This window comes from Meleagris gallopavo, chromosome 10 (genome assembly GCF_905368555.1).
Source record: "Meleagris gallopavo chromosome 10, MGAL_WU_HG_1.1, whole genome shotgun sequence".
Lineage (NCBI taxonomy): Eukaryota > Metazoa > Chordata > Aves > Galliformes > Phasianidae > Meleagris > Meleagris gallopavo.
Window position 1 is genome coordinate 25337969 of NC_139413.1, and position 16993 is coordinate 25354961.

General features: G+C 43.5%; 1 protein-coding gene across 1 annotated transcript; it reads right to left on the reverse strand.

The window, feature by feature from the left end:
- Positions 1-232: 232 nt before the first annotated feature.
- On the reverse strand, positions 233-15723 carry C8B (complement C8 beta chain). The gene is made up of 12 exons (XM_010716076.4): positions 15563-15723; positions 14235-14373; positions 13322-13463; positions 12815-12956; positions 11516-11648; positions 10704-10901; positions 8782-9022; positions 7454-7582; positions 6994-7157; positions 5196-5349; positions 3946-4014; positions 233-2485 (listed from the first exon to the last, which is right to left on the reverse strand). Exons 1-12 carry the CDS (start codon positions 15655-15657, stop codon positions 2334-2336), a joined length of 1758 nt encoding a protein of 585 aa, XP_010714378.2. The 5' UTR covers positions 15658-15723; the 3' UTR covers positions 233-2333.
- Positions 15724-16993: the final 1270 nt, after the last annotated feature.

Here is a 16993-nt window from a genome sequence, read left to right on the forward strand (position 1 = left end):
CATCTGGTCCAGGGCAGGAATACAATATGAGATGCAATAAAGCCCATTGAGACAAGAGCCTTAGCCAGCAAAATGGGCTTAACCAGCAGAGAACATGCACGTGTTATGTCTGCAGCCTTCTTGTTTTCATACCTGGGTTATTAATGTCAACTTGCACAGAAAGTGGAAGTGAGAAACCCCAGTAAAAGATAGTACCAAAATTTAATGCATATCAAAATGAAACAATAAAACCTTCAGCACAGAATTTTTTATTACCCTCCAGGTCATCGTAAATTGTTAGCTAGTTAAATCAAAGCACAAAATCACAAGGACAAGATAAAGTTATGTCCTTTAGGGGAGGCTCCTAGAGCCTATAGGCTCAATATGCAACCGCTACTGAGATGGTACACCAGGTAGGCTGTCCTGCTCATCTTGAAGACTGCCAAGCCTTTCTTCCTCCAAAAAAAAAAAAAAAAAAAAACAAAAAAACACACACCCAACCCAAATCCAAATATATAAACTCAAGCATTTCCACTTCAAAAAAATCTGGGCTTTCCTGATAGAGAGCAAGCTTTGGATTGCTGTATTTTGCTCTGCTTGCAGCAGCACCATGACCACAGGTCAGAGTGCTTACTCCACTGTGATGGAGTGGGGGTCATGTTTACAAAAGCCACTCTATTTATCTGAGAAAGTTCCTCAATCAGAAGGGGAAGCAGCAGCACTGCAGTGCGTGCTCTCACTCGTTGGTGCCCATGAACCAACGCAAGCTGGTGACTGGGCTCCTCTGCTGCACTGCTTCCACAGTGCCCCTTTAAAAACCACAAAGAAAAATGCAGATAGCATTAGCAGTGACCATGACCCTGAATGAGCCACTTGGCAAATTCCTACCACACAAAAGACATAACAGTTACACAGTGGATGAGGAAATGTTGTGGGTTGGCAGCCCAATTACAAATGTAGCCCATTATGATACAGAGGGAGCTGCTTTTACATATGCACATATGCAATGTGCTCTTCCTTTCTTAAAGCTGTCACACAAACCTTGTCGATAAGTGTGGAGGCGGCATGAGGGCTAAAACTAAATGCATGTTCCATTGTTTAGATGTCAGAGAGCCTGAGATGTTCTTACAAGAATTGCATTTAGACAACATCAGTCTGAAAGAAGAGAAACTGGTGATATCAACCCATCATCATCAGTATCCTTAGAAGCCTTCCTAAGAGTGTTTGACCTTGCTGATGTTAGAAGACTCACAGCACTCACAAATGACTTTGCACTGGTTGCACTGTTTTCCCAAAGCAAAGCTTCTCTTGTTATTTTATAGCATGCCCCAACAAATGTCTGTGTAAAAATCATTAACTACCAAGCAAGCTGCAGGAGGAAAGTCCCCAGATCGTTTGTTCTCAGTTGAGTCACAAAACAGTGCACAGAGACATAAGTTCCTCTTTTGTAGGACCTGGATTGTGGTGCATGGCTTTAGGGATGGTAACAAAGGGCAAACCACACATTTTGCTTTGTCTCATTTCATAGCAAACCCTCTCCATCGCTGATAACCTAACCTGCGAGCAGTCATCTCTGCTGCCTTCCCAAAGCCTCACCAGGCAGCAGCAGCAAGAGAGCTGCTTTCCCATTCTCCATCCCAGTAGCATCCCTTTGTCCTTCCCTGACCTCTCCAAGGAAAGAGTATCTGAGTGTATCAGGGTGCACTCAGCGTGCCTGTTCTACTTCTGAATGCACAGGAGGAAGCTTGTCTGTGCAGTGAGAGTACCACTGCTGTGCAGTTACATAACAATACCTCACTGTCACCAGACTGCGCTTCGCAATTTGGTTTTCACTCCTTCAAGACAACTTCTAATACGACAAACAGTTTAAATACCATAAGTAGGGAAACTGGGGAAGTGGCTTTGAATGTCACACTAGATACTATGGTGCTCATTGAGATTTAGACTTTAATATGCTGTATTTCACTCCACATGACACAGCTGTCTTCACAGAAGCTGCATATTAGTGCACATTCTGCTGTAAGATCAGTCTTTTCTTATCTCAAAGGAACCTTCAAAAATAAAGCAACAGAACTTAAAATCACGCAACAATCTCCACCAAATAAGGCAGGAGATGCAGCTTGTCCCTATTTAGCCATAAAGACACAGAAAAACTATGGAGAACAGTAAGCATAATCAGAGCATGGGACAACTGCAAAGCACATCCAAAGCTGCGATGCTACCAATGCCTTCTGAACACACTGGGGTGAGACAAGCAGAGCAGAGCCAACTTAGCAAGCTAGTCAAGTAACACCTTCCCACTCAGTTTGGAAGCTGGTCACTGTATGTACACTGAGTTCTTAATGATTTTCCCTCTAGCAAGTAACTGTTTCAGCATCTGGCCCTGAACACGATGAGCCGCCATTCCGAGGTGCCGGGTTGTTGCACTGCCGCCTCCTTGTTCGTTGACCTCCTGAGCACGGAGACCAGCTGGCCCAGCAACCCCAGTTTCCATTAATAGCAGCATCTGGAAAATAAAAAGCCAGAGAGGACTGTCAGAATAAAGCAGCTCTTTCCATGGGGAGAGCTGTCAGATTCAATGAATCATATTTAAATACAAACAGCTCTGCCCCATCCACACCAACACCAACACACTTGAGTCATTAGCAGCAATACTTTTATGTACTTTTACATCTCTGTTCAGCATTTCTGGTGTTTGTTCAAACTACATTTTGCACATGGAGGACAAGAAAAATGTATCAATCAGATTTATTTTTGGTTATAGGGCATTCCTCTCCCTGACCTAACCCAACCCAACTAAGGGAAAGAACAACTAAACTCTTGTCACATTTTGAGGGATAATGCCGGCACGTTCTCCTTCAGTGAACAACAGCTTGAATATTCAGCTTTCTACCCACTGCTTTTCCTATTACAATGTCTTCTTCTGGACCCTGAGCACGTGAGTGACAGAAATTCAAAACCCTGAGAATCACGGAGCTGAACACAGTAGCAACACAGAAAAGACGGAAAGGGGAGTGAGAAGGGAAGTTTCATGCTGACAAGTGGATGGATGTGAGTCTATGGGAGAGTCAGATGTGATTACATGTGTGCTAAGCAGACCGAAACAAGGTGTAAGTGACTCCACAGTTTAAGGTTGAACAGATTGGCTTAGAAACACCTCCAAAATTGACCCTTTGCTTGGTGTAATCTTGGCTTACAATGCATTTCAGCCTGGCTTTGGTAGGACACAGTAAGCAGAATGAAAACTGGATAAAAGACTGTAAACAAAGAGCGGTGATAAATGCAGTGCAGCAAAGTGTGGGATGGTGCCAGAGCTCTGGCTGCCTGAGATCCAGTATTATTTAGTATCTAGATTAATGAGCTGGAAGAAGTAAACAAAATGATTAAATTCACAGGCCATCCTAAACTAGAAGGAGTTAGAACATCAGTCAGGAGACAGCGCCAACACAAAGCGACCAAGAATGCTTCAAAACAACATAATAAGATTTTAAGATTAAAATGCATGGCAACATATCAAAAGAAAAACAGTTTGCAATGTATGGGCTGCATCAAAGGGAAGAACTTGGGAAACTGAACTGCTGGAGGAGATCCGAGGCCTGATGCGGATTGTAAATTGGGCAGGAGTTTATAGAATCATACAATGGCCTGGATTGAAAAGGACCACAGAGACCATCTAGTGTCAATCCCCCTGCTGTGTGCAGGGCCGCCAACCAGCAGACCAGGCTGCCCAGAGCCACATCCAGCTTGGCCCTGAATGCCTCCAGGGATGGGGTATCCACAACCTCCTTGGGCAACCTGTTCCAGTGCCTCACCACTGTGAAAACTCAGTGTGTGCGCAAAGAAAAGAAAATGAAATTTAAGAGCATGCAGGCAATGAGATTTGCCCCCTTTGCAGGTCCCTAATCCCATGCCTTGGCTGGATGGAGTGGAGACAGGAGTACAAGCAGCCCTGCGGGTCCCACTCACCTGTCCTGCTGGGGATCTCACAGGCAGTGCCGCGGTGGCTGAGGGGACAGATGCACTCACACTGTGTTCCTGAAAGAGAGCAGAGATGGTGGGGTTACAGACTTCAATCATGTCGTGTTTCCCTGCAGACACCTCTTGGGTGCTGCAAGAGAAGGGATAGGTGGTGAAATCAAGTCAGCTTGCTTCTCTAGTGGGGAAAGCATAAAGCAACAATAAAGCAGAGAAATGGCACTACGCTTCTGTCACAGCAAGTCTCCTGCCCCTCTGCAGAGATTTCATGGCAGGATTGGATAGGAACAAAGTGTGCATCTTACGCAGAGGAAACACTTGCCTAACGCCACTCAGACCTCCCAGGACCAGATGAGAACTCCCACTTGAGAAAATAATGGTCATTAAAAGCCTCTCGTTGAGAAGACCCTACATGAAAGCCAACTGATCTTGATCCTGAGAAGTTATTGAACCAAGGTTAATTATGAGATGAATCCTTAAGTGCTACAATCAACTCGCTGGTACCTGAAGCAGTCATTCTGCCTTAGACACATTTAGATGATAACGATTCTCATCAAGACTTTTGCACATGCAGATTGGAATTAGGCACTTGAAAAAAATGGTCCTTCTGGTAGAAACCCTCATCACATGTACATCTCTGTTTAGGCAGTGGCTTTCCTTCAGTTAGATTATTTTCCCCCCTCATTTTTAAATCACAGCCTGCTTACAAAGGAGGACAGCTTCTATTAGAAATATGGGGAGGTGATGGTGCTCACTGTGCTTGGCACTTATGTGGTCTTCTTCAAAACACTTTAACAAGCACTAATTGATGCTGAGACAGTAGACACTTCTCTGGGATGATGGAAGCAAACTCAAAAGCAAAGGAGGAGATATGGAGGTGGGTTTTTTTAAATATTTAATTGAGATAGGAGCAAAATTTTGCATGGAACTGTTGCAGATAAATCCTTCCATTAAAAAGGTGCATCCTGTGACTCTACTATGTTGACTAAAGAGAGGCATTCTACAAATAGGGACCAATCAGTGGGAGGTGTCTCTTCCTATAACAGTAGGGTTGGAACAAGATGATTTAAAGGTCCCTTCCAACCCAAACTATTCTGCATTTCTATGATCTTCCAAAAACCCATTTTGAAAGAATATGACAGGAACAACTGAAGAACTGATGACTTGCTCTTCCTTCCTCCCAAAGATTCCCTGCTCACTGCTGCAAGAGGCTAGAGAAGTGGTGTAGGACACCCTCCTACCTTTCAAAACTGGGATCCCATTGCCCTGGCATGGGGCACAGCGACAGGAACTGGTCTCCAGCTGAAACTCATCAAGAGCCCGGCGCAGATTTTCTTTTATTGTCATTGCATTAGCGAAGTCAGTTGGAGTCACCAGCTGATACAGCGGCTGTACCTAAAGGGATGGAAGAAGCAGCACTCAACACTCAACATGCTCACGGATGTTGTGGCTCAGTGGGAGCACGGCTGGTGAGGGAAAAGAGGGCCTTATACATACCCCAGGTTTCCCATTAGTATTTCTTTAAACCTAGTAAACAGCATGGCAGCACAGGCAGGAACACTTGCAGGGGTCTTGGTTTGCAACACCAACAAAATTGTAAATGCAGAAGGAGATTCAAAAGCCCGACAGCTGGTTGGAAAGTTCCATTAAATGCTGTCTTACCATTTTCCTGATGTTGATATTTTGTTAATTTACTCAAAACTACTTTCCCTTGCTCCAGTTTAAAAAGGATCCCCCAAGGCCAACCAGAGAAATCTCCCTCATTCCTCATCCTCAGGCATTCATGTTTGCACTTTAAGTATAATCACCTCTGCATTTCAAGGCTGATTTTTCTCTTTATGAAGCCAAAATACAGGTTTCACAGCCTTCAAAAAAGAGAAGACTGTGATCTTCAAATGCAGGCACTGCAGATGGGATCAGTGGTAAAGGATATGGGATGCACAGCACAGTGAATTTGCTGTAGGAATCAAGGAGACTTTGGCCTGCTAATTTCTTTTTCAGAGAGCAAGGGGAAGTTCAATGTGCCCTACAGATTGGCTGTCTCACCAGTGGACCCATCCCAAATTCCCAACCCTGCTACAGGGATACCTGCCACAGCCATACAGCAATAGCATGAACGATCCCCGAGCTGCTATTACAGTCTCAAGTTACTAGAAAGAAGAGAAAGCATCAATAAAGAATGTTCATCTCTTGCTGCTGTACATTCTTTCCTCATCAATTATCTGTGATCCATACTTCACTTTTGGACTTCAGCTCATACAAACATGGAAATACACTGAGAGTGACCTGCCAAGGCCCTTCTGCAGATGATTTATGGACTGTTTTGCTCTAGTTTTCCCTAACTAAGCATTCCCAAGCTGACATTTAGTCACAGTCTGCTGATACTTTTGATCTCTGAGCCCCAAAGGGATACCAGTAGGTAAATGAAGGCTTAGAGATACCAAATCAAATCACTGGGCAGCCTGGCCACTGATGCCAGGCAAGGCAAAGGACATCACAGTTTGTTGTGGGAGAACTTTCTGGAAGCACAGAGCATTGCGTTTACATTGTCTCCTTGTGGGAGACTTCCTAGCACCTTTCTGGAAGGTTCACCCACAGGGCACCAGGGGCTTGGGGAAGGCAAATCCACTGCAGCGAGCACCAGACAGGCACCAGGGCATCTCCCAGCCACTGTTCAAATTTCAAGAAAAAGAAGTCCTTATAAAGTATATGTTGCCAGTCATGCTTTAGATAAGGGATACACTGGCAAAGCAGAAAATGGATGGCCTACTGGGTAGGTAGTAAGAGATCACATTGGCATAGCCAAGTTTGAAGGAGGAAAAGCTGTTGACTTCTCTCACTTTCAACAACATTGCTCTTTTTAATGCATCACAACTTTGATTTTTCTGAGCACCCATTCTCAGAGCAACGATACCAGTGTGGTTCTATTCATAGCCCAAAAAATGGCCCTTTAGAAAAAAATAATTCTCATTTATCTGAACACACTGCTTTCAAAGACACTGAGCTAAGTGAGGCTGAACACAGCAATGGACACAGTACCTTCAGCTTTATGATCTCAGGGTTGTACTGCACAGCATCCCCCCACTCCTGCATCAGTGAGGCTGTCGGCAGGCCTTTGTTAGCCAGTGCTGTAATGTGTTCACTTGCTCCCCCACGAACAAGGGCGATGAAGTCTTCCACATACTGCTTTTTGGAGGTGCTGTCTGCAAAAAAACACGTTTAGAGAGTGGGAGCTGAAGAGAAAGGTGCTTCGTACCTGATGCATGGTCTCCTCTACTGCATGTCCTGTGCCCTTCCTGCTCCCTTGCAGCAACACTCCCAACCTCTTCTTCCATCCCCATCCCTCCAGCATGCAGCAATAATGCCTGCAGGTGCTTCCGCTGCCCAAAGCTCCTCTTCACCATCAGGGAGGAAATCCATCCACCAGGTAACGTTATGAGATGTTCTTTTCGCAACGACATTGGTTAGAAATGAAATCACACAAATGTTTCACACTCACCTCCAATCTCTTTTAAAAGGGATTTACAGCCTTCTACGTTTATTCCAAGAATCAGAGAGACAGCTTTAATTGTTCCACCGACTTTAAAGCCGTGCTGTGCGCATTTCTGGACGTCACTCATAGAAAAACCTTTAAATGCACAACAAAACATTGCGGTGTTTCAATAAAACATTCTTTTTCCCATGTCCTTATATGCAGAAAATAAAAGTTGAAAAAAAATATACGAGAGAAAAAAATGACAAGATGAAGCCTTCTTTGGGATAATTAGCAGATCGGTATGAAATGAAGTCCATGGTTCAAGAAATATAAAACAAGGTGCAAATGCCAAGTGGATACTGAAAGGAGAGGGTTGTAACAACAGCTCAGCTGCACTGAGATATGTGGAGCAGCAGCAGGTGGGAGCCTGATCTGTGACTTAAAACATCTGTGCCAAAGGACTGTGTACCACTCGTCCCCTCCATCACAAGCCAGATCTGTTAGGGGTAATGCTTCAAGTAGCTTTTCTCCCCATTTGCTAGCTCATGTCTCTAGTTCTTTCCTGCCAGAAGAGCCTTCTGTTTTATGGAAGTCTCTTCATGTAAATTCTGAATCTAAAGTCTGTCCCTTTGGGACATATCTGCCTACAGCAAAAGCCAGCAACCTCCAAGCCAGCAGAAGAGCAAACAGACCGAGTGTTGCACACAGCAGTCCATTAAATGCTTTCACAAATAGACAATGAAGGCAGTTCCTCACTTCCATGCCAATGAATAAATAAGAGAGTGCAGCTATTGATTAATGTCACACAGCTCTTTCTATCCCATGCAACAATCATCATTTCTTGCAAAAAAAAAAAGGAAGTCGAAGTCAAAGAGCAAGAGCAATGTCAGGCACAAGAGTCACCCAGCAAATTATTTACTGTTTCTTACATGCTGGAAAAGCTCTCGAGGCTAAAGGTGCTTCAGAACCATCATTTGAAAGGCAACAGAAAAAGAACTCAGGCAAAGGTTTCAAAGCTAGCAGAAGTGTTAAGCTACACAGCTCTCATTCATCTCAACATCATGTCAGCCCCCAGAATATGTAGTTTGAAACACTTGCCACAGGGCCCTTTCTGTGAACTGGCAGCATCCACAGCTCGAGAGCTAGATGGAGCCCGTGATGCTGAGCATGCTTTGAAAAGCAGTCCCATTTACTCAGTGCTGTGAAACACTTTTAATCCCCTATTTTTCTTGGAGATGCTGCTGGCTCCTTCTAGCACAATCTCTTCTTTCCTTAGATCTCATGCAGAGGGGTTTCCCATTGAAAAGCTAGGTCTGGCCCAAAAGCCTTTCACAAGCTTCAGATGCACGTACCTGCCTTCTGGAGCTCGTTGCTGTTCAGGACTAAAGTATATTCATAGATGCCACCAACAGTAGCCTCAGTGATGTAATGCGTCCCATAGTCTCGGTACAGCTCTCTGTACTCCCCATAGCTGTACTCCAATGGGAGCTGATGGAGTCTCTGCAGAAACTCATAATGCAGCATCAGGGCCCTGGTCTTCAGCTTGTAAACAGCCACGGTCAGCTCAGAACGGGCGTGGAGGAATTTGCTGGACTACATGGCACGCAGAAACACAAGAAACACATATTTATAGGTATTTATAAAAATAGGTATGCATGGGCATATATTACATCTCCCTTTCTGTTAAAGAAGTTATCTGTCGTGTCTCAAGGATTTTGTGCCAAGTTGTTTGGACCAGCACGACAAACACATCAAGGGCATTTCAATATAGAAGACTATAGCTTAAATAATAAAACCAAGACTTAGCACTGGCGTTCTTCCTGAATATCTATTACAAATGCTTCTCATACACCTCTGATCTTGTCATGGGAAATGTCACTTTGCAGGAAGCAAGTGCAAGTTTAATAGCAACAAGGAATGCTCTGCCATTGCCGAGTGCACTGTATACTGAGGGGAGAGACATAGATCAGCAGTACTATTAAACCACTGACAAGAGCTAGTTTTGTTTACAGCAATAACAGATGAAAAGAAGAAATCAAATGATGTTGCACACTAGCTCCGAATGAATCTCATAAAACAGCCCTATGAGTTACAGATCAAAGCATTTCCAGCCAGCTTAAAGTGTGCATCAGATCACAGCTGTGACCACATCTCTGAAGACGAGACTGGAAGTGATGGTGCCGTCCTTATTTTGTATTGTGTGTGTCCTCATCTGATGAATGATGTATTCAGCGAATAGATCGCATCAACCCAAGTCAAATGGCATCTGTTAGTTTATAGTTAAGCTCACAGAAGGCCTGCCAGCAGTTTTCATTCCGCATTATTGTCAAGGCTGCCCTATAGTAGAGTAGTGTGGCGTTGCTGCTTGAATTACCATTCAACTAAGTTGCAGCTCCTGCCTTGCTGAACCCACCTAAAAGAGGAACAGCCCTTCACGTGTGATGGCATTGGGCAGCTGTCCACACACTGACGGTTGTCTGGACTGCTTACAGTTACAGAAATCCCAGAACTGCAGAAAATCCTTTTTGTCCTCAATGTTACCCTCTTACTCAGCGTACCTCACCACAGGGCAGGGGAACTCTGGGCTTCATTAGCTAAACCACAGCTTGATCCGTGCAGGATTTCATGTTGGTTGCACCCATCCATCTCCTATCGCCCAGACATCAGTACCAGTGCTGCACACATCTGTGCATGCTGTCATCCGCATCCTAGTTCACACTCTTTTGATGAAAGAAAAACATCCAAATAGGCAAAACAAAACTGTGAGTGTTGGTTTGTGATTTCTGGGTCCGATGCTGTATGAACATCTTAATGGCTGGAGAGCCAACATGCCTAGCATCCCACTGCTGGTGTGCAGCATGGAAACTCTGCTTGCAGTCCTGTTTGTGCATCTACTAGTGAGATTGCTGTAGGGAGGAGAGAGTGTCTGCACTTTGCACTGCTTCTTATTTTCATTGTGATTTCAATACAAACACCCAAATGTGGATGGCCAGCACTGACTGGACAGACTGCGTGCAACTGTGGCTGACTGTAAGTGTTAGGCAACCTGACTCCAGGCAGATCTGTAAATGGAAAAGCTCCCAGGTTTTGCAAACACAAACCAAGGTGTTGCACCCTCAGTAAACGTTTGACCAATAAAAACTGCAAAATCCAATCAGAGGGAGAGACTTCATTTATCGCAGTCGTGGCTGCCGACCTGACGATGGGGATGAAATCAATACACACACAGATACAGAAAACATGTTAGAAGAGATTTAAGTAGAGCAGGGCTTACTGTTGAAGAAAATCTTTTCATCCTTTGAATGAACTTCTTGAACCTGTTGTCATTATTGTTGTAACCAATTTCAAACAGACTGAGTATGCTTATACCAATGCTGAAGCTTGACTGCGAAGCTTCTGCCTTCAGGACACTGCTTTCATAATTTGAGTAGGAGTCATATTCAGTCATTGTAAATTCATATTTGCCTTTGGTCTAAACAGAAAGCAAAAACAATACATTTTATTTTCTGCACAGTGAATGTACACCTGAAGCACGGGAAGGGAGAGCAGCTACAAATATAATTGTGAATTAATGCTTGCACTTTGAAGATGAAAAGCCTTGTATAATTGCAAAGCACTGTTATTATTAACACTACTTCTTCAGGAAGAGCTGATTTACAGCAGTAGAAAAGCTACCATCTCCTCCATACTGTGAGGATCTGAGCCTATTACTTAATATGTCAATCTGATGCAGAGAAAGTGAAACACGGGCATCGATGAGAGTAGAAACCCTTAGAGGAAATGGTTTCCTAATAGACAACACTCAAAAACTATCATGCTCAGATTCTGTAATAGGAAGGTCCATGGGAAATTTGCCATCTATGCCAGTGCACGTGGATCTTAATGCACGGGCGCTGCTCCAAGTCCATTTAGTGCATGCAGTATGATGACATTCTGGAAGTTGGGCTAAACTCATTCTGGGCCCATTTCATCTCAGGAGTTTTGTAATTCTTTATAAAACCATTTAGTAATGAAGTTTTATCAGTATTATGCAGCAAATTTAGTGGAATATATGTATGTTTATCTACAGAAGGATATGACACATACCTCTGGTGTATAGCTTTCTACATTGTATGGTTTTCTGAATCTCATGTCCGCAATGTAATGGGGAGAACATCCCCCAGCATAGTACTTGTGATCAAGAACTAATCCTTCCAAGTTTTTTGTGATGATATTTAACCTGCACATGAAGCATAATAGCAGAATATTGTTTAGGACTGATTCGGTGCTACACAGCAAATAGCTTGGATAAGAAATGCGAAAGGGTTTTTTTGTTTTTTTTTTTTTTGGCTGATGGCTTTTGTTGCAAATGTTTTTATTCTGAAACCCCAACAGAAAGCTCTGCCTCCTCCACCGGTTGATCAACCCCATTCCTCCAGAGAAAAACTGAATGCCTAACGAGCAAGGCTTCTGCTAGATCTGCCTCTCCTTCTTTTGGGGAGAGAGACTTGCACGGTAATGACACTGAAGCTGTCAAATATTAACTCTGATTTTAGAACAAACTGAAAAGGAGGGAAGTCCACTAAAAGCAAATTACTGAGCAATTGCAGCTTCAAAGAGATGAGAAGCATGTTCTTGTAATTGTCCGACATTATTTTTAATTTTGATTAAACTCAGAAGTACAAAGCATTAGCAATGACATGCACAGCAGCCATATCTCCTGAGACTAAGTAGGAAATTATCATTTTTTCCTCCAGTATGATTTCTTTTCTTATTTTTTTCAAAGTAAAAAGCATTATTTTTTTTCCTGCAGAGTAAGAAAAGACTCTTTTCACACACTATGACGTTACAAGAAGTTGCCACAGTCTTAGCCAGTAAAAGCTGGATCAATCCAGACACAGATTAGAATCCCCACCAGGCTGGGTGGTTGTAACCCTACCCACCCAAGCATAGGACAGAAGTTCCACCACCTTCCAGTTTCATGGAAGAAATCCACAACGTTTTGACCCACCAAAACCAATACATTGTGCAAAAACACAAATCCACAGAAAAGCACAGATTTTAGGCAATACAACGTGCTAGCTTAAATCACTCATGCAAAATAACTGGAAGATTGAATCATTCCCACTCACGGGCTCTCTATGGAGACATGAAAGAAGTGTTTGGATTTGCACCTCACTCTTCACTCCCAAGTTTTGGCAATACAAAGCTCTCCTGGATAGACTCATGGACTCCATAAGACCTCAAAGGCAGTCTGACTGGAACTCCTGGATACAGCAATTGCTAATGCTTTTCTCTGTTCCATGTATATGTCTGAAGCCATTACCCTTTGGTAAGAAAATATCTATATCATATATATATATATATATATATGATAAATATATATCATAAAGATCACCAACTTACCCTTTTGCCAGATTCTCTATTCCCCAGTATTGCTCCATCTTCTGGTCACATTTTCTAAAAACTTTTTTGCAGTTTTTTTCATCTGACTGGTCTCCACAGTCATCATCTCCATTACAAAGCAGCCTCCGTGCAATGCATCTCCCTAGGAACCAGTGAGAACATTGCTCAGAAAACTATTTATTATCATGCTTACAGGCAATACTGCAAAATCACAGTCCCCTAACACAGAGTATAGAAATACGATACAATAAAATAATGCAACATAAGGTTCATGCAGACTCATTTCTAATCACCATATTCCAAGTTTGCTCAAAGCCTGCTGTGAACTGACTGATGTTGGTTAATAGTTACTCAAACTCACAGATGCAAACGTAAAACAGCAATGGATGGACAGGGACTAGCTTCTATCCCACAGCCCTGCCAACTCTTGTAGAAGGAGAAAGTTTAGTGTGGAGGGTTCAGAGACATCACATACACACCATCATTCCTCCCTCAATAAGCCCTTACCTGTAACTGCACACAAAAAACCTTCACATCTGACTTTATTTCTGCAAGGATTATTGGTAACACAGTCTTCGCTTTCGTTGTCAGAGTAATCACACGGCTCTCCATTGAACTGAGAAGGTTGTTCCAGGCGGGCAAATCTGTACTGTGATGAAATAAAAAAATATTGACTCAAGTGCACAGAAATGGTGAATTTTTTTGATTCCCTAGTTAAAAAAAAAAAAAAAAGAAGAAATGTTGTGCTGGTGGAGATCTAAGAGCAATGTGATTAAAAAGTGGAGGCAAAGAAGAGTTATGCTGGTAACGTACCTCATTTCAAACATTTCTAATCTGGGATAGTTTTAATTTTACTAAGCAAGGATTGGGAATTGGAAGGGATGACAGAAAGTTTGCTTTTATCTGACAGTTTGTTTAAATGTGCCTGACAGCATAGTGTGAGCATTTGCAAGAGTGAGGAAGGATTCGGTTACATCTCCTCTCTTTCAATTAGCGCTGGTAACAACATCCCTTGTTATTTTCTGTCAGTGTATTTACTTGGCCCTCTGTATCATTAGGGATTTTTTCCGCCCACAACACTGCTGTGAAGCAGTCAATTACTCCATCCAATATGTTAGCCCTCCTTCTTTTTCCCCAGCTTTTGAGATTAACTCTTTGAAACGAAGCTTCGTTCTTCCCAGCCTACATCACCACTTATCCCTGGTTAAGCCTGGGAATGGCTTCTCCAGCTCATTAGCAGAGGTCCCTCCAGCAATGGGGATTTTGATGTTTCACACTCCTGGGGTCATTACCTTTGTTTGATGTGACTTCTTGAGTAGGGAACGCTCATGGGCAGACAAGGAAAAGCATCTTAATCCACCGCGTGCCTCTGGATCCCGCAGGGGACCATTAGTGAGGATGGGGCTCCTCAGGCACTCACCCTTTTTTTCTGGCAGGGATCACACTTGCTCCACGAGGACCAAGGGGAGAGCACGCAGTCACGGGGCTGGGGTGGGTCACGTGCAGACCGGGCCTGTCTGCTGCTGGTGCTGGTCAGCCCAAGGGATTCTGTTCCACTGCTGTGTTCAACGACATGAGAGCTTCAGAGTGTAGAGCTATTGAGCTGTGAGGCCAGAAAGGCTTGGCCACCCAAAACTCTATAACCATCAAGGGAAACACAACCAACATCCCAACAACCTGGGCCACATCTCAAGCAGGCACTCCACAAACATCAATCACAATGCAAAGGTCTTGCATGCACTCTGCACTTTTGACAGTTAGGCTTAAGGGCCTCCCCTTGCCAAGCAGACGATCTTTTCTCAAGCTGGGCAAAACCATTAGCCTTAGACACTATTGTCAGTACACAGTAGAGAGACATTAAATCACTCATCACATTCATCCCCATAATTAACATGAACCCCAGTTGTGAGCCTCCACTCTTCCCCCAGCCATTCTCGCCCCGCTGCAAGAGCTGTCTCCATGGTTTCCATGATGCTGTAGCCAAAATGTTGCCTCATCTTTCAGCCAGATTGACTATTTATGATTAAATGCTCATCCCAGATAAATGCTTCCTTGTACTGCCTATCTAAGAGGGAAAACATAGACAGTAAGTTTCCTTTTATGCCCAGTTTGACAAACAAGTTGCTCCCATCGTGTCCCAGTTCCTCCAGTACAAGGGATACCACCAGCTGAAGCTTTGAGCATGATCTAGTGCCTGACAAGGGGCTCCCGTTACTGCATGTTAAAAATCACATGGAATAAAGGAATTACAAAAAACTCATCACCTCACAAAGGCATGAAATCAAAACTCAAAGTTCAGAGAACAGTGGAAATAATTTCATTAGATAGGTAATATTAGACACTGGTCAACTGCAGCCCTGTGAAAAAGCAAAAAAACTGTTAAGCTGAAAGAGCAAGATGCAAGTACGACCAGATTTTTACCATTTACATACTCAAAGACAATGAAACCTCCTTTCCAGCACACTGTTGGGTAGCCTGAATGTTAGGAGGTTGCACACTGCAAGCACAACTACACCTTACAACATGACCAGGGCAATCTGTTCTATTAAATTCATCATATGACTTATCCACAGTCAGACACGCTGCATTACATTCACTTCAGAACACTGTTTTTGCTATTCATTGCAAACAAAGAAATAGCTCACGACAGCAATTACTTTCCATACAAAGCCAAAGCAGAACGTTGGTACTGATTTTCACTATTTATCCTATCACCCCAAGGACATCTCTTTGAAAATGCTCACTTACCTGAAGCAATGAACATTCAGGAAGCAGAGTGCAGCACAAAGCAGCAGCAGTTTGATGGGGCACGGAGTAAACGCCATCCATGCCACAGTCATCATGCCACCATCCCATCAGCGGGTCAAAACCAGCACAGCTTCAGTTCTGTACTGGAGGATTTGGAAACAAACTGGGTCGTTCCCCCAGGCAGTAAAGAGCAGATGAGCCAGCACTTGGCAGAGGTGCAAGGTAAACTGTGTAATTGTTAGTGCACAGCTTTCTGCAGGCAAAGGGAAAGAAAGCAAGGAGCTGGCCAGAAGCAATTTCAACTTTCATTTTTAACACTTCTTTCAGGAGGCAGAAACAAATGAATATTTCAACGAATGAAATGGAATACTCAAGACTTGGCAAGAAGGAAGCAATAAGGGAAATGAAGTCAGCTCTCTAGGAACAAACTGCAAAATTAAGTATTTATTTCTGCTTTTGAACACTGGTTTGTCTCTCGGAGGAAGGCTGGGAATTCCTCTGCCTGCACGGCAGCTTAGTTTTCTTTCAGACTAAAATTTGGGCCCTTCCTCAGAATGCCAAAAGTCCTGAGGGCACAGGCAAGAGGCTTGATGGGGTACTGACTTCAATAGCATAGCCAGGACAGAGAAGTCACCAAGCCATGCATTTGAGAACTCACCAAGCCATGCTTCTGGATGACGATCTTCAAAAGCTCACCAATTTTTTCTTCGTTTGTCTGTTAAGGCAGCCTTCAGTCCTGCTGCTTCACAGCTCTCTTTGATTCTTGAGGCAGAACTGCCTTCCTCTTATTGCCCTCATTTGTTTTAACCTGCCACGAGCATCACAGAGGCAGAAAAACTCTCCAAACCAGCATTTGCTTGCACAAAATATTACATTCTGTTGTGCTTTCTGGGAAAGCAGATGTTCTCGAGGAGAACACTGAGCACTCTGGGCCAAGGCTCAGTGCTTCAATGACACAAGGAATAAATCTGTTTGAATTTGCTCATTATGGGAATGATGGATGCCGTGTATAAAATCAATCATATTCACTGACACAATTCAAAACCAATCTCAATGTAATGACCCAGGCAACTGTCACACATCTTAATGTATCACACCGATCTCACAGGTGGCACCAACTCTGACAAACAAACAAGTGGCTTTTAGTTTGGCAACTTGGTGATGATGATCTAACAGAGGGAAGGATGCAAACTGATCCCTTGTAGGACGTTCATCAGAAGAGAAAGATTGCAGGCTGAGGTTTCTCACCACTGAACAGGCAGTCAGTGACCAACAGCTCTTTCATCTCCACACATGGAGAGTGAACCAGTAGGAAAGATGGCTGAGAGCAAGCAAAGCTTTTTGCTTGCCTTTTTGACCTTATTTTTTTGTGTTAAATGACTTTGCCCCCAGATTAAAGCAAGATGTGCCTATCTGATACAGCTAGCTTAA